Source organism: Bos mutus, chromosome 12 (assembly GCF_027580195.1).
Source record: "Bos mutus isolate GX-2022 chromosome 12, NWIPB_WYAK_1.1, whole genome shotgun sequence".
Lineage (NCBI taxonomy): Eukaryota > Metazoa > Chordata > Mammalia > Artiodactyla > Bovidae > Bos > Bos mutus.
Genome location: NC_091628.1, coordinates 47,652,273 through 47,678,661, shown reverse-complemented (window position 1 = coordinate 47,678,661; position 26,389 = coordinate 47,652,273). Strand labels below are relative to the sequence as shown.

General features: G+C 39.1%; 1 protein-coding gene across 2 annotated transcripts in view; it reads right to left on the bottom strand.

The window, feature by feature from the left end:
• The window catches only part of PIBF1 (progesterone immunomodulatory binding factor 1), a 230,298-nt gene that overhangs the window by 3,684 nt on the left and 200,225 nt on the right, over positions 1-26,389 (bottom strand). For both annotated transcript variants that reach the window (XM_005894381.3, XM_070380581.1), the window contains exon 17: positions 12,737-12,910. In XM_005894381.3, coding sequence (XP_005894443.3) covers positions 12,737-12,910 — 174 coding nt within the window. The remainder of the gene's footprint in view (positions 1-12,736; positions 12,911-26,389) is intronic.

Sequence of the window (26,389 nt, the reverse complement as noted above, 5' to 3'; positions counted from 1 at the left end):
TGAAGTAGCTTTGCCACAGTCAAGTGGGCCTCTGTCTTGGGGATTAACTGCTTTTCCACGTCATAAATGAACTTTTCAATTCTTTTGTCATAATCATTTAAAATTGGTTTCACAGCTTGCTCCCACGGGACTAACGTTTGTTCCTTATTCATACGTTTGTGGGGAGAACTTCACCACCACTGTCATGTTCAAACTACACTGACCTGGAAGCCAGAGCCCTTTAGGATCTTGCCCAGACTACTTCTCTAATCCTAACTCTTAACACTTCACTACATGAACTAAATTGTTTGTAGTTGACATTATTTTTTAAATAACTTATTGAACACCTATTTATATACCAGGTCCCTGTGTTAGGCTGCACAGATATAAAAATGAATAAAGGATTCCCTGGAAGTCCTGTGGTTAGGGCTCTGTGCTTTCATTGCAGAGGACCCCAGTTTGATCCTGGGTTGGGGAACTGAGATTCCACCAACTGCGCGGCCAAAATATTAAGAATACCCTACGACATGGCCTGCTGGTTGCCTGGGTTACATCTGTTTTCCTCTTCTGAAACACAGAACTCTGATTTTATTATGAGAGTAATGAAAAACTACATTTATCAGCCGCCCGGCTTCCCAGGCGGTGCAGATAAGAACCCACCAGCGCAGGGGACACGGGTTCAGTCCCTGGTCTGGGACCATTCCACATGCCGAGGAGCAACTGAACCTGCACACCACAACTACTGAAGCCCGCATGCCTAGAGCCCGAGCTCCAAAACAAGAGAAGCCGCCGCGAGGAGAAGCCCGTGCATGGCGACAAGAGAGCGGGCCCCGATCTCCGATCTCTGAAGCCAGAGAAAGCCTGCAGCGAAGAAGACCCAGCACAGAGAGAAACAAACAAGCAAGTAAAGCAGTGTGTACATGCCCAAAAAAGGAAATAAATGAAAATGTTCTGAAAAAAGCAGAAACACTGAAAAAGGGTACGATTTCCAGTGTGAGCTACCTGGATTTTGCTGTTACAGAAAGTCACATATTTTATTAGATACTTTGTATTCTAAAATATATTAAAAAAAAGTAATAGGAACTCATTTCCTACGTGTTTAATAGCAAAGCAAGTTTCCATCAGAATCTATTTTTACCTGGGTATACTGACTTAATATTAAGATAATGATGAGACTTAGCAAAACCCAGCTGCTCAAAACTCTTGAGCATTTGGTTTTATTTCTTTCAAGCATTAAGTGTCATCTTCTTGAGGAGGCCACCCCTCTCTATTCCTCACTCCCCATCTTGTTTTATCTTTCCCTATAGCATTTGTCAATTTTCCAATTTCTCTACAATTTGTTTTTTGGTTTGCTTGTCAATTTATAGTTTAATTTTCATAAAAGAATATAAGCTCATAGAAGGAGGAATTTTTATATCCTTATTACCTCTAACAGTGCTTGGCGTAAGGTAGGGGCTCAGAAACTTTTTTTTAAATGAATAAATGATGTTAGGGTTAGCTATGATATACAGTTCTCAGTTCTATTTAAGTCTGGCTATGAATTCTCATGAGAGTTTATATTCAAAACTTGCCCCTATGCAACGTGAAAGAAAATGCCACCACAGTAATGCCATAATATGGCTCCAACTAATCAGGTAACATCACCATTTACAAGCAAGGTGGGCACTATTAATGATTCTAAGTAACACTGCCATTATTGAATGGGAATGATCCCACATTGAAGGTCAGGAAGGGCCGCGGTGAGGAGATACCCTCATCCAAGGTAAGGAGCAATGGCTGCGCTTTGCTGGAGCAGCCGTGAAGAGATACCCCACACCCAAGGTAAGAGAAACCCAAGTAAGATGGTAGGTATTGCAAGAGGGCATCAGAGAGCAAACACACTGAAACCATAGTCACAGAAAACTAGTCAATCTAATCACACTAGGACCATATCCTTGTCTAACTCAATGAAACTAAGCCATGCCTGTGGGGCAACCCAAGACGGGTGGGTCATGGTGGAGAGATCTGACAGAATGTGGTCGACTGGAGAAGGGAATGGCAAAACCACTTCAGTATTCTTGCCTTGAGAACCCCATGAACAGTATGAAAAGGCAAAATGATAGGATACTGAAAGAGAAACCCCCTAGTCAGTAGGTGCCCAATATGCTACTGGAGATCAGTGGAGGAATAACTCCAGAAAGAATGAAGGGATGGAGCCAAAGCAAAAACAATCCCCAGCTGTGGATGTGACTGGTGATAGAAGCAAGGTCCGATGCTGTAAAGAGCAATATTGCATAGGAACCTGGAATGTCAGGTCCATGAATCAAGGCAAATTGGAAGTGGTCAAACAAGAGATGGCAAGAGTGAATGTTGACATTCTAGGAATCAGCGAACTGAAATGGACTGGAATGGGTGAATTTAACTCAGATGACCATTATATCTACTACTGCAGGCAGGAATCCCTCAGGAGAAATGGAGTGGCCATCATGGTCAACAAGAGTCCGAAATGCAGTACTTGGATGCAATCTCAAAAATGACAGAATGATCTCTGTTCGTTTCCAAGGCAAACCATTCAATATCACAGTAATCCAAGTCTATACCCCAACCAGTAACGCTGAAGAAGCTGAAGTTGAACGGTTCTATGAAGACCTACAAGACCTTTTAGAACTAATACCCCAAAAAGATGTCCTTTTCATTATAGGGGACTGGAATGCAAAAGTAGGAAGTCAAGAAACACCTGGAGTAACAGGCAAATTTGGCCTTGGAATACGGAATGAAGCAGGGCAAAGACTAATAGAGTTTTGCCAAGAGAATGCACTGGTCATAACAAACACCCTCTTCCAACAACACAAGAGAAGACTCTACACATGGACATCACCAGATGGTCAACACCGAAATCAGATTGATTATATTCTTTGCAGCCAAAGATGGAGAAGCTCTATACAGTCAGCAAAAACAAGACCAGGAGCTGACTGTGGCTCAGATCATGAACTCCTTATTGCCAAATTCAGACTTAAATTGAAGAAAGTAGGGAAAACCACTAGACCATTCAGGTATGACCTAAATCAAATACCTTATGATTATATAGTGGAAGAGAGAAATAGATTTAAGGGCCTAGATCTGATAGATAGAGTGCCTGATGAACTATGGAATGAGGTTCGTGACACTGTACAGGAGACAGGGATCAAGACCATGCCCATGGAAAAGAAATGCAAAAAAGCAAAACGGCTGTCTGGGGAGGCCTTACAAATAGCTGTGAAAAGAAGAGAAGCGAAAAGCAAAGGAGAAAAGGAAAGACATAAACATATGAATGCAGAGTTCCAAAGAATAGCAAGAAGAGATAAGAAAGCCTTCTTCAGCAATCAATGCAAAGAAATAAAGGAAAACAACAGAATGGGAAAGACTAGGGATCTCTTCAAGAAAATCAGAGATACCAAAGGAACATTTCATGCAAAGATGAGCTCGATAAAGGACAGAAATGGTATGGACCTAACAGAAGGAGAAGATATTAAGAAGAGATGGCAAGAATACACAGAAGAACTGTACAAAAAAGATCTTCACGACCCAGATAATCACGATGGTGTGATCACTGACCTAGAGCCAGACATCCTGGAATGTGAAGTCAAGTGGGCCTTAGAAAGCATCAATATGAACAAAGCTAGTGGAGGTGATTGAATTCCAGTTGAGCTATTCCAAATCCTGAAAGATGATGCTGTGAAAGTGCTGCACTCAATATGCCAGCAAATTTGGAAAACTCAGCAGTGGTCACAGGCCTGGAAAAGGTCAGTTTTCATTCCAATCCCAAAGAAAGGCAATGCCAAAGAATGCTCAAGCTACCGCACAATTGCACTCATCTCACACACTAGTAAAGTAATGCTCAAAATTCTCCAAGCCAGGCTTCAGCAATATGTGAACCGTGAACTTCCTGATGTTCAAGCTGGTTTTAGAAAAAGCAGAGGAACCAGAGATCAAATTGCCAACATCCGCTGGATCATAGAAAAAGCAAGAGAGTTCCAGAAAAACATCTATTTCTGCTTCATTGACTATGCCAAAGCCTTTGACTGTGTGGATCACAAGAAACTGTGGAAAACTCTTCAAGAGATGGGAATACCAGACCACCTGATCTGCCTCTTGAGAAATTTGTATGCAGGTCAGGAAGCAACAGTTAGAACTGGACATGGAACAACAGACTGGTTCCAAATAGGAAAAGGAGTTCGTCAAGGCTGTATATTGTCACCCTGTTTATTTAACTTATATGCAGAGTACATCATGAGAAACGCTGGACTGGAAGAAACACAAGCTGGAATCAAGATTGCCGGGAGAAATATCAATAACCTCAGATATGCAGATGACACCACCCTTATGGCTGAAAGTGAAGAGGAACTCAAAAGCCTCTTGATGAAAGTGAAAGTGGAGAGTGAAAAAGTTGGCTTAAAGCTCAACATTCAGAAAACGAAGATCATGGCATCTGGTCCCACCACTTTATGGGAAATAGATGGGGAAACAGCGGAAACAGTGTCAGACTTTATTTTTCTGGGCTCCAAAATCACTACAGATGGTGATTGCAGCCATGAAATTAAAAGACGCTTACTCCTTGGAAGGAAAGTTATGACCAACCTAGATAGCATATTGAAAAGCAGAGACATTACTTTGCCAACAAAGGTTCGTCTAGTAAAGGCTATGGTTTTTCCTGTGGTCATGTATGGATGTCAGAGTTGGACTGTGAAGAAGGCTGAGCGCCGAAGAATTGATGCTTTTGAACTGTGGTGTTGGAGAAGACTCTTGAGAGTCCCTTGGACTGCAAGGAGATCCAACCAGTCCATTCTGAAGGAGATTCACCCTGGGATTTCTTTGGAAGGAATGATGCTAAAGCTGAAACTGCAGTACTTTGGCCACCTCATGCGAAGAGTCGACTCATTGGAAAAGACTCTAATGCTGGGAGGGATTGGGGGCAGGAGGAGAAGGTGATGACAGAGGATGAGATGGCTGGATGGCATCACTGACTCAATAGATGTGAGTCTGAGTGAAGTCCGGGAGTTGGTGACAGACAGGGAGGCCTGGTGTGCTGCGATTCATGGGGTTGCAAAGAGTCAGACACGACTGAGCAACTGATCTGATCTGATAATAACCAGTAAGATACGGACATAGCATATTCTGTGGTATGAACTCAAGGCACGCTCAATCTTTCTACTGGGACACTTCTGCCCCAGTCACTGTCTGAAACTCAGGTGAATAACATTAGGATAGAATAGGTCAACTTCTCATCTACATCAGTATCTATACCTAAACACTAGCAAAATTCAAACAAATTCCTTGGAGACAATAGTGATTCTGGAAAGCTGATTTCAGATTCTTATGACGCATGCATTCTCTGTTTTGTCAGTAAGGTACTATCCATTAGTGACGGCCCAAAGTTCCAGACACTGGAAGTTTCTAAGCTTTTACAAACTCCTGATGAGTACTGAGCAAACTACATTAGGATAGATCACTGACTGGCGAACCATGGTCCATGGTCTGTTTTTGTATGAACTGCCTGCTAAGAATAGATTTAACATTTTAAAAGAAAGGTAAAAAACAAAACAATATGCATGTGCCTCTTAAGGCCTAGAATATTTACTGTCTTGCCCAACCCCTGATAGATGACTGTTAAATAAAGTGGGCACAAAAATCCAGATACAGAACTAACCGCTTTTTATTTTGGTAATTCCACTCTTTTACCTATTTAAACAGTAGTGTTTCTTTTACGTTACTATCTTAAAGTTGTTTAGCTTTTCTACCCATAAGATGGTATTTTAGGTAACAAATTTTGTTATGCCTCTTCAGTCATTAATAGAGTTAATCTTCTAAGGAGCATCTTTATTTTCTATTTCACAGTTAAAAAAAATTAAGATTCTCAGAGGTTCCATGATATGAAACCCTTTTCATAATATATTTTATATACAAACACATTAGACATATATTAGACATACAAACTCCTGAATTAATTGATTAATTTTTGGCTGCGCAGGCTCTTGGTTACCGCACATGGGTTTTTTTCTAGTTGCAGTGAATGGGCTTCCCTTGTTGTGGAGCATGGGATCTAGAGACTACGGGCTCAGCAGTTGTGACACACAGTTTTAGCTACTCTGTGGTATGTGGAATCTTCCCGGACCAGGGATGGAACCTGTCTCCCCTGCATTGGCAGGCAGATTCTCACTGGACCACCGGGGAAGTCCTAGATATACAAACTACTTAGAATGAACTTCTGTCTTGGACAGATAAGTTTTAACTGCTCAGTCGTGTCCGACTCTTTGCAACCCTATGGGCTGTAGCCTGCCAGGTTCCTCTGTCCACGGAATTCTCCAGGCAAGAAAACTGGAGTGGGTGGCCATTCCTTTTTCCAGGGGATCTTCTTGACTCAGGGCTTGAACCCAGGTCTCCTGGGCTCTTATTTACCATCTGAGCCAAAACACTGCTTTAATTTTCTGAGCTGGTTTAGGTTAATTATATTTGTAACTTTATAAAGAAACAGTACAAATTAGTGAAAACCTCCCATTATTAGTGGTGTTAGCAGGCCCTGAAGTAAACTGTATTCCAGATCTAGGAAAGAGCTCAGGAGGCTGTGGTTAAAAACAAATGATGGGATTAACTGGAAACCAACCAGAAGTAATTTACTGTTACAATGTGATTCCGGAGATAATAACTGATAAGATAGCTACTTTTGTATCATCCAGAAACAGAAAACTAAAACATTAATATATAACTTGGGGATTATAACATTGAGAAGATTGCTGACTGATAAATGCAGACACAATACGCCTGGTAGATTATTCCTGGAATCTAGAAAGAGAGCTAGAAATTAAGAATCTATTAATGTTCAGCCAGCATCACTTTTTTGAAGTAAAGAAATACTATGTTTAGCAGATATAATCACTGTATTTTGAAAACAAAGATACAAACTAGGAATCAAAGAAACAAATATTTATGAGTCCTCAAAGGCAGGGCTCAACTTAAATGAGTCTAGGAGAGAAGACTAGCTTTTCTACGAAGGAAGTGACTAAATGAGAAACTGCCCCAAATCATATAGTCCTCACAGCTCTACTTGCACGCTTACTAAAAAGAATCCTTATTTCTAATTTAGCTCACAGCTACATTACATCAAAAAGATGTTGCTATTACTGAGAGCTGAAATTACAAAATTATTTTTAAAAATATAAATAGACATAGCTAGATATCTTGAGGTCTGAGCATGTTCTGATGAGATAAATCTAGATTCAACATGAAATAGTGAAACCAGAGCTTCCAAACAAATGTGACAAGAAAGCATTAGAGGTATGATGAGCAACTGGCCCCTGAGCCTTCAGACATGGCTGGAGCTGCTTCAACCTACCAGCAAAGTTCATTTACCCTGGTGTGCCATAAAATCTTATGCTTATTCTGCACACATTAGACACAGTAACTCCCCATTCCCCTGCTTTCTGGTAACCAGCATTCTAATAATTCCCGCCTCTCTGAATCAGACTACTCTATGCATACCTTACTGATGTGTATTTTTCTTTTGTCCTAAGAGAAAGCACTAAGCGGTGAAATGCCTAAAGTCTGGCGTAAGAATGTAGTAAGAGAGGTGTAAAGTCAGATTATTAAACATTCTCATTCTGAATAATGAAAAGGAGCAAATTAGAAAATGTTTTATGAATATTACACTCTCTGCCTTGGAATTTCTCACTCATTAACCCTTATTGTGCTTGTCAAATCCTAGACATTCTTCAAGATCAACCTCAATGCTTTCTTTCCTGGTGCCCATCCACATCATATTATCTCTCTTTTTTTCTTTGAATTTTCATAGTAATTTGTATTTCCTTTAAAAGAGTCCACCCAATTTCACCTTTTACTATTTTCATTTGTTTTCTTATCCTTGATCTTAGAGGACAAGCATCTGTAAAGCTGACTTTTTTCTTAACACTTACTTCAAACTTTTTAATGTATTTATTTTTATTTTATCTTTAAAATTATTCTTATTTTTTAGCTACACAAGAGGCATGTGGGATCTTAGTTCCCCAACCAGGGATCGAACCTGCACACCCTGCGCTGGACCGAGAAGTCCGAAGTTGACTCTCTCTTCATGATCAGATGCTCTATAATGCTTAGGTCCTCCACAGAGACAGCACACACGTGTTCAACTTAACTTATTTGAATATGTTTTGCCTTCAGATGACTACACATAGCCTTCTAAATCACTTCTTGAGAATCAAGTGGTTTATATAATCATTTTTAAAAAAATTTTATAAATGTAATTTACCCATTCAACATACACTAGCCAATGAGGTAACCAGTATAAGCCAAGACCAGGACACTATCATGAACTCCCTGTAATTGCGACCCTTCAATTACGTACTTGTGCTGCATATTCTTATTATGTTCCCTATTCTATTTGGAGATTCAGGTTCTACAAATTCTACCAGGTTCTACCAGGATTGAGCCTACAGTCCCTGGTGGCTCAGCGGTAAAAGAATCCGCCTGCAATGCAGGAGACATGGGTTTGATCCTTCAGTCTGGAAGATTCCCCCGGAGAAGGAAATGGCTACCACTTCAGTATTCTTGCCTGGAGAATTCGGTGGATAGAGGAGCCTGGTGGGCTACAGTCCATGGGGTTGCAAAGAGTTGGACATGACTTAGCAGCCAAACCACCACAATCTACCTGGAGACAAGACGAACAGTGGGGTTGCTAATATGTATTTAAAGAAACTATTGACAAAATAATGACAATGATATGAATCCTGAGTATAAAGGTATTTTGGGAAAGGAACAGAAAACTAGCAAAAGACAGTTCCTTGCTGCTCTGAAAGGAGAGGAGTGTTGCTACAAAGACGATTCAAACAGCTCTTGTTGTCATCTAGGAAGGGGATAGTAAAAATGGCTAGGACAGCTAAAAACCACCTTGAAAGAGAAAGTAGATTATTGGTGGGAACAAACTGTGAGTTTCGGATGAAAGAGACTGAATGGTGTTGCCTGATGCAGAAGCAGCATGTGGTCTGAGAAGCTGCTGCTTTCACTTTCCTTGTAGTTTATTTGTTGTTTTTCAGTTTCTCGGTCGTGTCCGACTCTTTGTGACCCCATGTAGTTTATTGAGTTCAACACTAAAATTCCCCACAGTTTAGACGATAACTAAATTGGGGAGGCAAATAACTGTTTCTTTTTTTTTAAGTCCTATGTTACCAAATATTTATTATCTGCTTTGATCTTGTGCTGTGTAAGGCAATGGGAACAAGCTTCTATCCTCAAAGCACTTACATTCTATGGTTCAATTTAGTCTTTGTTGGTACATCAAAAATGCCTGAATAATAACCCTGCCAACATGTGTGATTTCAACAGTCAAGAGTTTTCCTACAGAATACAACTTGTGGGAGACACTTCCCTGGTGGTCCGGAGGCTGCGAACTTCTTTCCAATGCAGGGGATGTGGGTTCCATCCCCGGTCGGAGAAACAAAGATCCCATGTATAGCAGAGCAACTAAGCCTATGTCCTCCAACTAGAGCCCGGGTGCCTCACTGGAGACCTTGAGAGCTGCAAACTCCAGACCTTGAGAGCTGCAAACTCACTGGAGACCTTGAGAGCTGCAAACTCCAGAACTGCAAACTCCAAAGCTCCTGCTCTGCAGCGTACGAGCACAACCAGAGAGAAGCCTGTTGCTGCCAGAAAGATCCTGAGTGCTGAAACTAAGACCTGACACAGCCAGCCAAAAAAGAGAAAGAAACAAAAAAAAAATACACCTTGTGGGGTTGTCTTCGTATGTAAATATCACGTGAACACTGCAGGACATTTTTATGATTATAAACTTATGTGAAGAAAACTGTCTTAAGCTCTTATTCCTCCCCTTTCTCTTCTCTAACTCAGCTCTACCTTCACCCTGCAATCGCAAGTGATTGTTGCTCAGTCATGTTTGACTATGTGACCCCATGGACTGCAGCCCACCAGTCTCCTCTGTTCATGGGATTTCCCAGGCAAGAATACTGGAGTGGGTTGCCATTTCCTCCTCCAGGGGATCTTCCCAACCTAGGGATCAGACCTGGGTCTGCTGCATTGCAGGTGATTCTTTACCACTTGAGCTACCAGGAAATCCACCTTCACCCTACTGCCCATTTAACAGGGGCTCTGTGTGTTTTCTTCATATTTTCAGTGTATATATAAACATGCACCTATCCATCCCATTAAATATTGAATTTGTATTAGGGAAAAATATAAACAGCAAATAATTTCAGCCAAAGGATCTGGAAATAAATTAGAAATGTTCCATTTTAGCTATAGAACCATAAAATTATGTAATGGTTAGATCTTACTTTCAAATATTAGCACCATAAATTCCTATTAACAAGATCTGAGAAAACATAAGAAAAGCATTGCTATGGAAAATTGAAAATACTCAGTAACTGTAGAAATTATGAGGCTTTAAGATAATCATGGATGCTAGTATAAAAGAAGTCCAGGCCTTATATCATGTAATCTTGCTCCTTATTTTACAGATAAGAACCAGTTCAGGGCATTTTAGTGACTTGCCCCAGGTGACCCAGTCAGTTCTCATTCCAAATTCTACATTATTAGCAACATAGTCTTGATTTGACTGGTATATAGCGTGGGCTCTCAGTTTTCATTAGGATGTAGCTGAGATTATACCTCTTTTGAAACATTTTCTCTAGTATATAAGAAAAAGATTATTGTAGAAAAAAAGAAAATACAGATAAGCATAAAGGAGGAAATAAAAACTACTCAATTAAGACTTTATATTTAAAATCTTATCTGTCTTCTCTTTGCAAAACCTTATCTTGACATCCTGGAGAAATCTGTTACTTTTGTATGGGTGACAGTCAGGATTTCAGGATATCAGAATCAGGTTACCCAGCTAAAGTCAGACATGTAGGAGGTCAGGGTCAGAAAGAGTAGTACGTTGTTTGAAACAGAGAAGGGTCAGAAAAGCAGACTAGGGCATGTGACAGGCTTAATGTATTTGGCTGTACCATGGGGTTTTCACCCGACGCTACATTCCCCATTAGCATCTATGTGTTCAGTGTGCTCTCTTCTTGTAGACTATAACAACAGACACACCGTAATGTGTGCCATAATCTTAGCTGACTTTCTGAGGAGAACCTACCTAGCCGTAGCCCTTCTGAATGAACAGCCTTAGGCAGCTTTCTTTGGTACCAGATGATCCCTGGTCATTAGTAAGGGCAGCCATTCAGTAGCTGGCTAATAACCTTAACACGTCTTGCCACAAGAGGTATCAATCCCCCAATAAGGAGGAACTGTGCCCATTCAATTCTTGCTTTCGGAAAATACAGAGAGAACTAGTTAGAAGAGAGCAGATTAGGGAAAGGATGCAGAGAAACACGTCTCAAGACAAGGAACTGTGAGCAAGTGCATAAGGAAGTGGAAACCATCAGTGAGCAGACACTAGGAGAGAAACAGCGAGAAGCCAAGGTACCACTAGAGGAAAAGATCCATGGACTCAGCGTGGAAATCCACAGAGCTGCCTTGTTCCCAGGCTGGTCAATCTAGATTTCCTGTTTTCTCCATTCTGTTAGCTCAGTCTATTGCCACATAGATCCTTATGATAATTATCCCTTATTTCATTTAGATTGTAACTCTGTCATTTTTTTGAAAAAGGAGGTTGAACTATGTAATCACCAAGCAATCTCTCACATCTCATTGATCTTGAGTAGCATGTTCTGAATGTATAATGAAACAGCTTAGATCAGAAGTTCCCATACTTGACCGATTATTATAATCATCTAGGGAGTTGAAAAAAGTTTAAGATTCTGGGGACTCACTGACTCAGAATATCATACAGAAAATCTTTCTGGCTTTGAGTCTCTATGCTCAGATGGTAAAAATGATGCCTCTTCTGAGAAATTAAGGCATGGAGGGGTAACCGTGTTGAAGTAAAGTGAACTATTTAATAAAGTTACTCCTAGTTTGACTCTCTTAAATTCTCATTATTATTAAAACATCATTTTCAATATTTCATAATTTATTTTCTCTATTTTTAATCCAAATATTTCTAATTTCTTGTTTGTTTTTTTTTACTACTTTCTGTGTACATACATTTTAACCTAATAATGCATTTCAGTTTTTTGGTTTATGTTAATATGATTGGTTTTATACTTTACAAGAAAACTCCTTACAGCAAAATATATTATTTTACAAATAAGAGGGTAAAGGTGATATTTTACATCCCTTTTATTCTTATGTAAATTTATAAATCATGCAAACAGGGAATTCCCTGGCTGACCAGTGGTTAGGACTCAGTGCTTTCACTACTGAGGGCTGGAATTCAATCCCTGGTCAGGGAACTAAGATCCTGTAAGCCGAGAGGCATGGACAAAACAACAACAAACAAACAAACAAAAACCCCAAAAAACAAACTTCTTTTTGCTTATCTGCATTTTCTCTTTTTTCTATAATAAACTTTCTTTTATATATAAGAGAAAATCCTTCAAAAGAGGTATGATGTCAGCTACATCCTAATGAAAAACTGAGAGATCATGCTGTAAACCAGTCAAATCAAGAGTTTCTGATTTGTTTAAAATTTGTCCCTGGAGAATGGAAGGTGCTATATTAATGCTAATTACTGGGCAAGTTCAATAGGCTAACTAGAAAAGGGACTAATACAGATCTTTCAAGGCCCTTTCGTAAAATGATTATAGTTAGTCTGAAACCAATCAATATGAGTGATAGGAAGGATATTTAAGTCAAATACATTTAGTGAAAACTAAAGACTAACATTCTAAATTTTTGTCGTACTTACAAACAGTGTTGGCTTGGGTATAAATACATTGTCTTCAGGTTCTTTAGGCGCATTCAAAGTCTTTGATTTCTGATTTTCTGTCACATTTTTGGATTCCATTTTAGTGAAAAGTAAGTTGTCCTTGGAACGCTTACTACGCATGTGAGTGATAATCTGCTTCATTGCTGCCAATTCCTGTTGATACATGAAAATAGAAGAGGAAAACAAGTATGATTTTAGCAAGCAGAACTCATGATGTTGATGTTAAAACATTTATTTTTATTCTTGAAGTAGAAAAAACATTTGAAACAATTACATTACATAAATGAGGAAAGTTGTGAAAATAACTACATATTAATGTTCAATAATGATGCACAAAAATCTCATAGTTGTTAATACTGTTAAAAGATAAGTATGTCATTCCAAAGGGGAAAGAGGGGGAGGGAGAAATAGGATAAACAGGAGTATGGGGTTAAGAGACACATACAATAGTATTATCTTGTTATACATAAAGGAGATCAGCAACAAGGATTTACTGTGTAGCACAGAGAATTATATTCAATATCTTATAATAACCTATGATGGAAAATACTCTGAAAAAATACACACGTATAACTGAATCACTTTGCTGTACACCTGAAACAAACACAGTATTATAAATCAACTGTACTTCAAAAAAAAATTATTCCAAAGTCTGCTGCTACTGCTAAGTCGCTTCAGTTGTGTCCAACTCTGTGCGACCCCAGAGATGGCAGCCCACCAGGCTCCCCCATCCCTGGGATTCTCCAGGTAAGAACACTGGAGTGGGTCACCATTTGCTTCTCCAAAGCATGAAAGTGAAAAGGGAAAGTGAAGTTGCTCAGTCGTGTCTGACTCCTAGGGACCCCATGGACTGCAGCCTACCAGGCTCCTCCGTCTGTGGGATTTGCCAGGCAAGAGTACTGGAGTGGGGTGCCATTGCCTTCTCCAATTCCATAGTTTAGTGTTTCTTAAATTTTTCAGCACATTGGAATCACCTGTGGAGCTTAAAAAAAAAACCTGATGCCTGTGTTCCACCCTCAGAGATTGAGAGATAATTGAACCGGGGTGTAGCCTTGGCTCTGTAATTTTAAAGATCCCCAGGTGATTTTAACAAATTTGGGAGTCATGGGCATAGCTACGTCCCCTGGTAGCTTTTCTACACATACTTGATAAACAGATTATTTAGGCACTTAACTTTTTCTCTTCTACCTCTTAAACTATACTACCAGCCTTTTTTGAAATCTTGCATGAAGATGCAAGGGAAAAAGTCTGAAAAAAATTTTTCTTGTCTATTAACCAGCAGTTCAAACAATAAGTTTAATATAGCTTCAGGGTTTCTTTAACCATGTTATTCCCGGACTAAAAGACAGAAAACAAATTTATGGTTACCAAAAGGGAAAGTGGGGGGAGGGATAAATCAGGAATTTGGGATTAACAGATACGGACTGCTATATATAAAACAGATCAACATCAAGGACCAGCTTGTATAGCACAGGGAGTCAGAAGCACTCTGCTCCACACCTGAAACATCGTAAATTGACTATACTTCAGTAAAGACACAACAAAACATATTACTCCCTCTTCTACAAATGAAAACCTGAGTTAGGTCTATCAGTCATTGTTTGAATTAAGGATTAGTTATGCTGAACTTGAAAAACCCAGATAAAAAACTTCCCTCATTCTTTTACATCTATTTTGTTGTTTCTTTTCCCTGTAGTCAAACCTTTAGCACCGCACACTAACTAGTGGATATTTATGCTTCATTACTAAATTGATTTGATCAAACACAAGTATATGGAGAGAGGGCAGACTAAACTCTTCTTTACCTTATTCTCTGTAGAACAGTGGTAGGCTTTGTTGGAGGTAATTTTCTCCTATGATTTTATTTCATCTTCGTGCCAAGACACAAAAGTTACAGCGATAGAAAATGTTCTGCTTCCTTCTACTAATCTGTTTATAGACATCAGCTCTGTGTCACAGCAAGTTCCTACAGGCCTTTTTTTTTCTGGCTGTCATTAGTTCTATTTAGAACCATCTAGCTTGAGTGGGTATTTTAAAACAGAGCTGTTGAGTTTAAGCCACAAAGCCTTAGTAACTCACAGGGCCAAGAGAGGAGCTAGAAGAAACGATGCCAGAATCCTCTCTTTTCTGCAGGAATGGGGCTGGCTTGGCCAACGCACATGAGGATGTGTCTACCTTCAGAAACTGCCAGTCTGATATACTATTTAAAAAATTATTTATTTGGCTGTGTCCTGTCTTAGTTGCTCTGCAGCATGTGAGATTTTAGTTCCCTGACCAAGGATTGATTCCTTGTCCCCAGCATTGCAAGGTGGATTCTTAACCACTGAACCATCAGGGAAGTCCCTGATATTTGAGCCTTTTGAGGACTCATTGCTTTTGAGACTATGCTACTTCATTTATATGCTTCCCTATAGTGGAGTGTGTACCATTGATTTAATGTAAAATATGTCTGGTGTTATGGTAGATTTCAGCTCCTGTTCTAGTTACCATGCGGTAAATAGAAGTGAGAGGGGAGATAATGGTCTCTCAACCTATCAAAGGAACATTTTTTATCTGAAAGAACCTCTTTTTACTAGTCATACCTTTTGTACCTTGGCATGGAGATAAAATATGGAGAAAAAAATTTCCTCCAATACAACCTAACACTATTCTACAGATAAATAGGGTCCAGGGAATCATACCTTCTGAGGGGAGGGAAGGGAGAGACGGTAAGGATGAGGAGGGAGAAAACAAAGGGGAAGCGGGGATACCAGGCAGAGGGCTTTGGCTCCTGAGAGTCCAAGAGGAAGTCATGCTTTTGTTTCTCTTTGACCTCACCTGCTGCTAATATAGGAACAACTACAGTTAACAGATCACTTCTGATGCTGGTCAGGAGACAGAAGGGAAATTCACAGGTTTTTAGACTAGGATGACCCCAACCGAGGGTGCTGTCACAGAACTACGGCTGTTCATCTGATAGTATTAAATGTTAGCACAGCTTCTGAAATCTAAGTAAAGAACACTGAAAAAGCAACTGAATTCTGCAAAATTCCTATTAGGATAATACACAGCTACAATGGACACCAAAATAAGATGCAGTTTTACTATGTTTTCATACAGATGATCTCTTTTATATCAATGGTAAATTTGAACAAAGAAAATTCCACTTAATGTCAAATAGTACTGACAACACCACTGGAGACTTGAGCACACAGAAAGCCAAGCACAGGTAGTGGAAATATTTCAGTACTCGGTTAGAAGTCAAAGACTCACCTATTCCAGACAGGATTATTGACTGTGTAAACTTAGGAAATCTACTCTGATTCAATAAGCTTCAGCTTCCAAACTGATCAAATGTATGCTTGTCTTACCTTTTTGGATCTTTGCCAGTCTCGTAAGTGTTTGGGTATGTTTATTTTGCATTTCTTCTATTGTGAGGCTGGGCAGTTTTCCTGAGTCTAAGGGTATCACCAACTCAATGGATATAAGTTTGAGCCAACTCTGGCAGATGGTGAAGGACAGGGAAGGTTGGCAGGCTGCAGCCCATAGAGTCGCAAAGGGTCCGACACGACTGAGGCGACAGCACACACACATAGGTGATTAACAAACAACGCTGTGATAGTTTCAGGTGAACAGCGAAGGGACTCAGCCGTACATACACATGCATCCAATCTCCCCCAAACACCCCTCCCATCCAGGCTGCCACACAACACTGAGCAGAGTTCCATGTGCTATACAGCAGGTCTTTGTTGCTTATCCATTTTAAATATAGCAACCCTGACTTTCTTACAGAGATCTTTCCCCTTCTTCTTAAAGAGTTTCTGCCTTTTTTCTCCTCATTGATGGAAATGCCTTTTCCCCCACATGACCTAAGATTATCTAGCTTCTTAATCATACTGTTTGCTGGGATCAATTTTGTACTGACTGATTTTAAGACTGATGCAAAGTTGTTACTTTGAAATTTCCTTTTATTGCACATCTTGGCATGTTCCATTATTTCTTGTCTCTCTCTCGCTCTTTTTGTCATTTGATGGCAAACAATCTAGTAATTTCATGAGGGGGTACTGTGGTAAAGTACTATACTCGTCCTCAGAACTCTGCAGGTATTACTTCTCTGTTTTCTAAAGTCAGATTTCTGGGAACTATGCTGCCAAGCTAATGTTGATTTCTTTGTAAGTATTTTCTTTCTCTCGGAACTGTCAATATTGTTTACCTTTTCCTTGTAAATTTCTGTCTTTTTACCTTTTTCAAAGTTTTAGGAGAGTTTGTTCACTTTTCCTGACATCCTTCTACTGGCATTTTTAACTTACTTATAGTAACTACATGATTTTGATTTCAGCATTTTTTGAAAACACCATAAACTTTTTCCATACGCTGCTTATTTTCTATAAATACTAATTTCTCAAATCTTTTTGAAGAAACTAATTACAAAACCTTGCAAGTTCTTTTCTGTCACAGAATTTTTGTTTTCTCTGGAGAAGAGTCAGTCCCTCTGTTTATTGTATGTGTGTGTGTGTGTGTGTTTTTCCCTCTTGTGCTATTAATTTTCTTCCAGTTTCTGACAGTCTTTGGTTGTGTGCCCCAATTTATGAATGAAGAAACAGACTAAATGTTTTCTTTTTGCTGCTATGGGCCATTCATCTGAATGAGATAGCTGGATATGTGGACAAGAAAATCTGCCAAGCAGGTTTCACTCTAGGTCCTCAGATGGAAAGTAGGCTCTCTTATCCAAAATTAAAAAATGTGGAATATCTTATTCAGGGACGCTTCTTTTCGGCAGTCCTAGTCAATTCCTGGCAAATGCTCCATTAATTTAGAAAGTCATTTGTCAAAATATTTCTTTTAATTTCTGCTTTTTAAAAATCATAGAATCATTACTCATTCATTATAAAATTCAAGTACAGCAAAAGTACCCTGCCTCAACTCTCTTTTCCATATACCACTTGCGTGAGACCTTTAAACATTCTTCTATAGCAGTCTGACTGGTAAGAATATTCATTAGTTCTGATACATTTTCTAGTGATCTACAAAAACCTAATAGGATATATCTTATAATTCTAGTATATCAAACACATAAGAAAATTACCGTAACTTCAGGAATGAAGGAACCATTCATTAGAATGAACAAATGTAGAACTGCATCCAACTATATGATTGTAACTTAATATAAAAATAAAAGAAAACATAAAAACCCCATTGCAGTACTCTACTCCTCAAGTGGAAGACTAAAGGACATTCTTATGACGCTTCCAGATGGTGAAGATGTTGAAGGTGATGACTGTACCAACACTCTCTACAAAGGAGATAAACTACTCTCTTGAATGTGAACGCACATATCCTGGTCATTTCGTATAAACTATTTGCATAGAGGGTGGCATATTAAAAGAGCTCCACTGCAGAGCAGCTGCTTAAGAGTATTGCATGGTTGATGCCAATAGATGGCTGAAAGTTGTAAACTCTGCAAACATGTTGGCAAGGGGACACATAGATGGCATTTCTTGATGAAAATAGCTCTAAGAAGTATAATGCAAACATGTGCTCCACTGGAGGTTACACTGAAGTGCTCTTTAGGGGAATAACAATGTATCTGGCAGTCAGGTCAGCATTCTGTGCATCCTTCTTACCTGAGCTAACCCGAGGTAAAAACCAACCTGGTTTTAAACCAAAACAAAAGAGTCTGAAATGAAGTACATGGATGCAATCTCAAAAATGACAGAATGATCTCTGTTTGTTTCCAAGGCAAACCATTCAATATCACAGTAATCCAAGTCTATGCCCCAACCAGAAACGCTGAAGAAGCTGAAGTTGAACGGTTCTATGAAGACCTACAAGACCTTTTAGAACTAACACCCAAAAAAGATGTCCTTTTCATTATAGGGGACTGGAATGCAAAAGTAGGAAGTCAAGAAACACCTGGAGTAACAGGCAAATTTGGCCTTGGAATATGGAATGAAGCAGGGCAAAGGCTAATAGAGTTTTGCCAAGAGAATGTACTGGTCATAGCAAACACCCTCTTCCAACAACACAAGAGAAGACTCTACACATGGACATCACCAGATGGTCAACACTGAAATCAGATTGATTATATTCTTTGCATCCAAAGATGGAGAAGCTCTATACAGTCAGCAAAAACAAGACTGGGAGCTGACTGTAGCTCAGATCATGAACTCCTTATTACCAAATTCAGACTTAAATTGAAGAAAGTAGGAAGAACCACTAGACCATTCAGGTATGACCTAAATCAAATCCTTTACAATTATACAGTGTGAAGTGAGAAAAAGATTCAAGGGATTAGATCTGATAGATGGAGTGCCTGATGAACTATGGACAGAGGTTCCTGACATTGTACAGGAGACAGGGATCAAGACCATCCCCAAGAAAAAGAAATGCAAAAAAGCAAAATGACTGTCTGAGGAGGTCTGACAAATAGTTGTGAAAAGAAGAGAAGTGAAAAGCAAAGGAGAAAAGGGAAGTTATATTCATTTGAATGCAGAGTTCCAAAGAATAGCAAGGAGAGCTACGAAAGCCTTCCTCAGTGATTAGTGCAAAGAAATAGAGGAAAACAATAGAATGGGAAAGACTAGAGATCTCTTCAGGAAAATTGGAGATACCAAGGGAACATTTCATGCAAAGATGGGCACAAAAAAGGACAGAAATGGTATGGACCTAACAGAAGCAGAAGATATTAAGAAGAGGTGGCAAGAATACACAGAAGAACTGTACAAAAAAGATCTTCACGACCCAGATAATCATGATGGTGTGATCACTCACCTAGAGCCAGAAACTCTGGAATGTGAAGTCAAGTGGGCCTTAGGAAGCATCACTATGAACAAAGCTGGTGGAGGTGATGGAATTCCAGTTGAGCTATTTCAAATCCTAAAAGTTGATGTTGTGAAAGTGCTGCACTCAATATGCCAGCAAGTTTGGAAAACTCAGCGGTGGCCACAGGACTGGTCAGTTTTCATTCCATCCCAAAGAAAGGGAATGCCAAAGAATGCTCAAACTACCACACAATTGGACTCATCTCACACACTAGTAAAGTAATGCTCAAAATTCTCCATGCCAGGCTTCAACAGTACGTGAACCGTGAACTTCCAGATGTTCAAGCTGGTTTTAGAAAAGGCAGAGGAACCAGAGATCAAATTGCCAACATACATTGGATCACTGAAAAAGCAAGAGAGTTCCAGAGAAACATTTATTTCTGCTTTACTGACTATACCAAAGCTTTGACTGTGTGGATCACAATGAACTGTGGAAAATTCTGTAAGAGATGGGAATACCGGATCACCAGACCTGCCTCTTGAGAAACCTGTATGAAGGTCAGGAAGCAAGTTAGAACTGGACATGGAACAATAGACTGGTTCCAAATTGGGAAAGGAATATGTCAAGGCTGTATATTGTCACCCTGTTTATTTAACTTATATGCATAGTACATCATGACAAACACTGGTTGGAGGAAGCACAAGCTGGAATCAAGATTGCTGGGAGAAATATCAATAACCTCAGATATGCAGATGACACCACCCTTATGGCAGAAAGTGAAGAACTAAAGAGCCTCTTGATGAAAGTGAGAGTGAAAAAGTTGGCTTAAAACTCAACATTCAGAAGACTAAGATCATGGCATCTGGTCCCATTACTTCATGGGAAATAGATGGGGAAACAGTGAAAACAGTATCAGACTTTATTTTTTTGGGCTCCAAAATCACTGCAGATGGTGACTGCAGCCATGAAATTAAAAGACGCTTGCTCCTTGGAAGAAAAGTTACGACCAACCCAGACAGCATACTGAAAAGCAGAGACATAACTTTGCCAACAAAGGTCCGTCTAGTCAAGGGTATGGTTTTTCCAGTAGTCATGTTATGGATGTGACAGCTGGACTATAAAAAGAGCTGAGCACTGAAGAACTGATGCTTTTGAACTGTGATATTGGAGAAGACTCTTGAGAGTCCCTTGGACTGCAAGGAGATCCAATCAGTCCATCCTAAAGGAAATCATTCCTGAATATTCATTGGAAGGACTGATGTTGAAGCTGAAACTCCAATACTTTGGCCACCTGATGTGAAGAACTGACTCAGTTGAAAAGATTCTGATGCTGGGAAAGATTGAGGGCAGGAAGCGAAGGTGACGACAGAGGATGAGATGGTTGGATGGCATCACTGACTCAATGGAGATGAGTTTGAGTCAACTCTGGGAGTTGATGATGGACAGGGAAGCCTGGTGTGCTGCAGTCCATCGGGTCACAAAGAGTCAGACACGACTGAGAGACTGAACTGAACTGAACTGTTCTAAACCAAGTACATACCTATATTGGAGGTTTAAACTACTTCTGAAAGAGCATTTAAACATTTTATTTTGGAAACTTTTAGTCCCCATTTTCTACTGCTTGACTTTAACCATTATCAACATTTTGGCAATAAATTGTTTTTTCTTAAAAACAGCTTTATTGAGATATAACTCACTTGCCAATATAGTCATCCATTTAAAGTATAAAGTAAAAAAAAATTTTTCCCATCACCTCAGAAGGAAACCCTGAGTCCTTTAGGAATCACTCCACTATCTCATCCTGCCCTCAATTTACCAGCCACAAGCAACCACTAATCGACTTTCTATTTCTGTGGATTTCTTTGTTCAAGACATTTCAAATGAATGGAACATGTGTGCCATTGTGACCAGCTTCTTTCACTTAGCGTGGTATTTTCAAGGTGCATGATGTTATATATCTACTAGTAACTCATTTCTTTTTACGACTGAGTTATATTTCATTGTACAGCTATCCCACATTTTGTTTAATCCATTCATCAGCTGGTGGACATTTGGGTTGTTTACACATTTTGGTTGCTGTGAATAATGCTGTTAACATCTAACATTCATGTACAAGTTTCTGTGTAGACATGTTTTCATTTCTCGAGTATAAAACTAGTTGTGGAACTGCTGGGTCATATGGTATCTCCATGTTTAATCATCTGAGGAACTGCCATAATGTTCTGTCAACATTGTTTTTATCTACTTCCTTTCCAGTTATTTTGAAATAATTGAAAGCAGATTTCAGACCTCAGATCATTTCACTTGTAAATATTTCAGTAGAGATTTTTAACAGATAAGGATTAAAAAAAAAAACAACACCCAAAATATCATTATCACATCTAACAAAATAGTTTAAAAGAAAAGGCAAAATTATTTCAAAGTTATCTATTGATACTCTAAGTGCCCAAAGACAATTTAAAATCATTATCAAAGCAAATTTTTAGCACATCTCAATGTATGATTTAAAAAGTTTATTATTATTGGAGTATAATTGTTTTACAATGTTGTGTTAGCTTCAGCTGTATAACATGAATCAGCGTGTTTGTAAGTATACATATATATCCCCTCCCTCTGGAGCCTCCCTCCCAGCCTGCCCCCCCACCCAACTCCTCTAAGTCTTCACAGAGCACGGAGCTGAGCTCCCTGTGTTACACAGCAGCTTCCCACAAGCTATCCATTTTACACATGGTACTGAATATATGTCAATGCTACTCTCTCAATTCATTCAATATATAATTTTTGAAGAAGGTAAAATATACCTTGAATGCCAATGCCACTACACTCTAAACAATAGACAAAACAGATTTTTGTCTGGCAAATTAATATTCATGTAGTATTTATATGTTACAGGCTTTGCACTATGTATTTTATACAAAAATGTAATCTTCAGGATTTCCCTGGTAGTCCAGTGGCTAAGACTCTGTGTTCCCAATTCAGGGGGCCTGGGTTTGATCCCTGGTCAGGGAACTAGACCTTGCATGCTGCAACTGAAGTTCACTGCTGCCAGTAAAGATCCTGCATCCCAAACAGAGATCAAAGAACCCATGTGCTGCAACTAAGACCCAGCACACACCCAATAAATCGAAAAAAAAAAAATTTCATCTGTTAAATACCAAGAGGTAGATATTACTGCAATTCTCAAGACAAACTGAGGTTTAGAAGATTTTAAGAAATACAGCCAAATTCATTAGCTATTAAGAAATGAAATCAGGATTCAAATGAATTCAAAGCAATTCAAATTAGAATTCAAACAAATTCATTATGTACACAATAATGCAGATGCTCTCTATCAAGGCCTTTGACAGTCACAATTTCAGGTTTGGAAGGGACCTTCAAGTTATTTAACCTCTATGCAAAACAAAACAAAGCAACAACAGCAACCACACAAAGCAAACCAAACATGTCTCCATATAATGTCTACCCTTAGGTTTTAATTCCAGCCTTTGGAGAGATGTATCGCAAGTTTATTTCTGCGTCTTTCTCATGTCTACTTCGAATTTCTTGTATCTCTCTAAATCTTTTCTACCCTGTTGTTCAGTTGCTCAGTAGTGACTGACTTTTTGTGATCCCGTGGACTGCAGCACGCCAGGCTTCCCTGTCCTTCACTATCTCCCGGAGTTTGCTCAAACTCATATCCATTGAGTCAATGATGCCCATCCAACCATCTGTCCATCTGCCCATCTGTCATCCCCTTCTCCTGCCCTCACACTTTCCCAGCATCAGGTCTTTTCCCATGAGGTGGCTCTTCACATCAGGTGGCCAAAGTATCGAAGCTTCAGTTTTCTTCTCTAAACACCACCAAATCCCTTAATCTCTCTTGGCTGAATGGAATTCTTTTATCATCTTGATTATTTTCCTCTGATTACCTCCTAGTAAGTATTCAAAGTTTTAAGTCTAGAACAGAATGAAGTCCTGGCCATAGCAGAGAAGAATAAGGCTTATCAACTCCTTATTCTAATGCATTTCAGATGATAAATATTTTTGGAGTCATATCCTATCTACCATGGAAAGCTTAGTGAGAGCTCAAGGATTTGGTAAATGAGACATGATTGTGCTGTCATAGCCTAGGGGACATAACTAATCACTAACAACATTCTTTCCTGAACTTGGATATAATCTTAAGGTCATCCTCAACAGTGAGGCAGGTAGAGGAAGCTAGCATTATTACACACTGAAGTAGGCTACTGCCACTGATGACTGAGAACAGAAGTGTGGGCACCTCAGTTCGGTTCTGATTGGTTTGTGCAGATCCCTTCACTCATCTGATTACTGAATTTCACCTTGGACTTCTAACGGCCTTGCCTCTGGTACACATGTCGTCTTGTACCTGGCTTTTCCTTCTGTACCAGGATTCATCTAGCTGTTGTCTGCTTTCTGGCTTTTATTATTTCAGTATAATCTGGTAGGTTTTGATGCAAATTCTTGTTGATTTCCATCATTAATTTCAGACTCCAGGCTCTTTGAGACTCTTTGGTGTCTGGAGTGTGACTCACTCTAGTGCCTGAACTTCTCCATATTCCCAGTCTTCCTTCAGTGTCAGCAACTTGATACAGGATATAGATGTCCTAAGTTTAAATTAAAATACTGCCAAAGAAGACCATAATCATCTCATTTCACTATTAATATTCTCTCCTGGCCAACACATATTTCCAGAGACTTATTTTAATAGCTTTGCAGTTTGTTTTATGCGTGTCCTTATACCCAAGAATTGTTTAGTTTGTTATAAACGGCTGCTATCCTAAGAGTCATAAAAACACAGGGTTAGAAATGATAGCAAGAGGTCATTTACTTGTTCCTTACTGATAAAAAAAGGTCAGAGAAGTGTACTTACTATTTAAAAGGAAACATACCAAACTTCTAAAATGTAGTGGGAAAAATACACATTTCATTCTTTAAAAAAACAAAACAAACCTAAAAGTAGAAAAGAAAGGTCTATGTGATACGTAATAGATGTGAAAGTGTGATGCAAAAAATGTTAAAAGGGCATATGTACACAAATAAGGTATTTCTATGGTGAGATAGAATGTTCCACTCAAGACAGAATTTTACCTGCAGGACACAACAGGGGTATTTGTAATTTTAAACCTGATGATGAAAAGATTAAAAAAGAAGCCAAGGTACTTGTGAAGATCAAAATAATCTGACCTAGCTCTGTTAAGTTTAGTGCAAGTCCACATAAACATGGAGGACTACAGAGTATAATCTTAAACAAAAAAGGTGTGTCTTTAGGCAATTCAAAACTGAGGAAACACTCAGTTGCTGCTTCTGTCAAGTGTGTATAAGGCCATCACAGGGCTCTTTGGATATTTTAATTATAACATAATTGGGCTGAAAACAATTAAAATATTTTGGTAGGAAGAAGTTATATTATTATACTTTTACACAGTAGGTTTAGTTTAGTCATACTTCAAGTATATTTAAATCCAACACTTGCAATGAGTATTTTTTGCAATACTTTACTCTCTGAATTTCCTCAGACCTAAATTCATATATCCTTATGTGGAAAAAATAAGCATTCTCAAATTTTATAGGGAAAATATGACTTATACTATATATGTTTTAGCTTTCCACTACAATAATTACCTTTAAAACACTCTTTTACATCTAGGAAATCAAAAACAAATTTGAACTTGAAGAGCACACTATGATGAGAAGTGTATCAATCTGAGAAATAATTACATCTTCATTTAAAGAAAAATTAACTTACCCACACAGTATTTTTTTTAAGTCATGATGACTGTTCTGACTGTAAAATTTAACTACATAGGTGTCTAAGAAAAACATGTAAAAAGGTATTCTTAAGGAAATTTCAAAATAGTTAAGTATGAACCAAAAAGAATGACACACATATAGAAATATGTAATTTGTTTGAGCCCTTTATGAAGTGGATTGCCTCAGGGGCACTTGTGATGCCGAAACGTCCCTGAAACTTTCCGAGAAATCACAAAGAACATAGGAGTTAGTCCTGGAACATAAACATACCATAAAAGAATGATAATTATACCGTGACTTCATTTTGCAGAAACCTGGCTAACTGCAGGGGTTTTTTTTTTTTTTTAAGTGACACACATCGCAGTAAGAGGCAAGTTATCTGGAACCATGGGAGTTAGGCCAACATTCAGGCAAGTGTGAGGCCTTGCACATTCTAGGCACTTACTAAGAAGTGGTTGGTTAAGTTCTGGTTAAATACTAACTGAAATGCTTGTGGACCTTGAGAGAGATTATTGACAGAAGTGCACTGGGTGAAAGGGTAGAAGAAGCTCAAGTTTTATTTTTTAAAATTTTATTTATTTTATTTTTGGCTGTGGTTGGTCTTCATTGGTGCTGGTGGGCTTTTTCTAGCTGTGGCTCATGGGGGCTACTCTCTATTGGTGGTGTATGGGCTTCTCATGCTGTGGGCACAAGCTCTAGGGCATTTGGGCTTAGCAGTTGTGGCGCAAGGGTCCAGCTGCTCTGTGGTATATGGAATCTTAACACATCACGCATCATCGGACCCACATCCTCTGTCCTGACAGCCATATTCCTAACCACTGGGCCACCAGGGAAGTCCGAAGTTCAGGTTTTAGAAACAGATGTATTATGTTCCACAAATATATATGTATGAGGGGGGAGCATGTGAATATATTAAAGGTTGGTTTCTAAAGCCCTCTATTTGACAGCTTCTAGTGAAATTATTCCTGGAGAAGGGAAAGGCTACCCACTCCAGTATTCTGGCCTGGAGAATTCCATGGACTATAGTCCATGGGGTCGCAAAGAGTCGGACATGACCGAGCGACTTTCACTCACACTCACTCAGTGAAATTATTATTGAAGACTGAAAAAGATCACAGTTTAACATTTAATTGAATA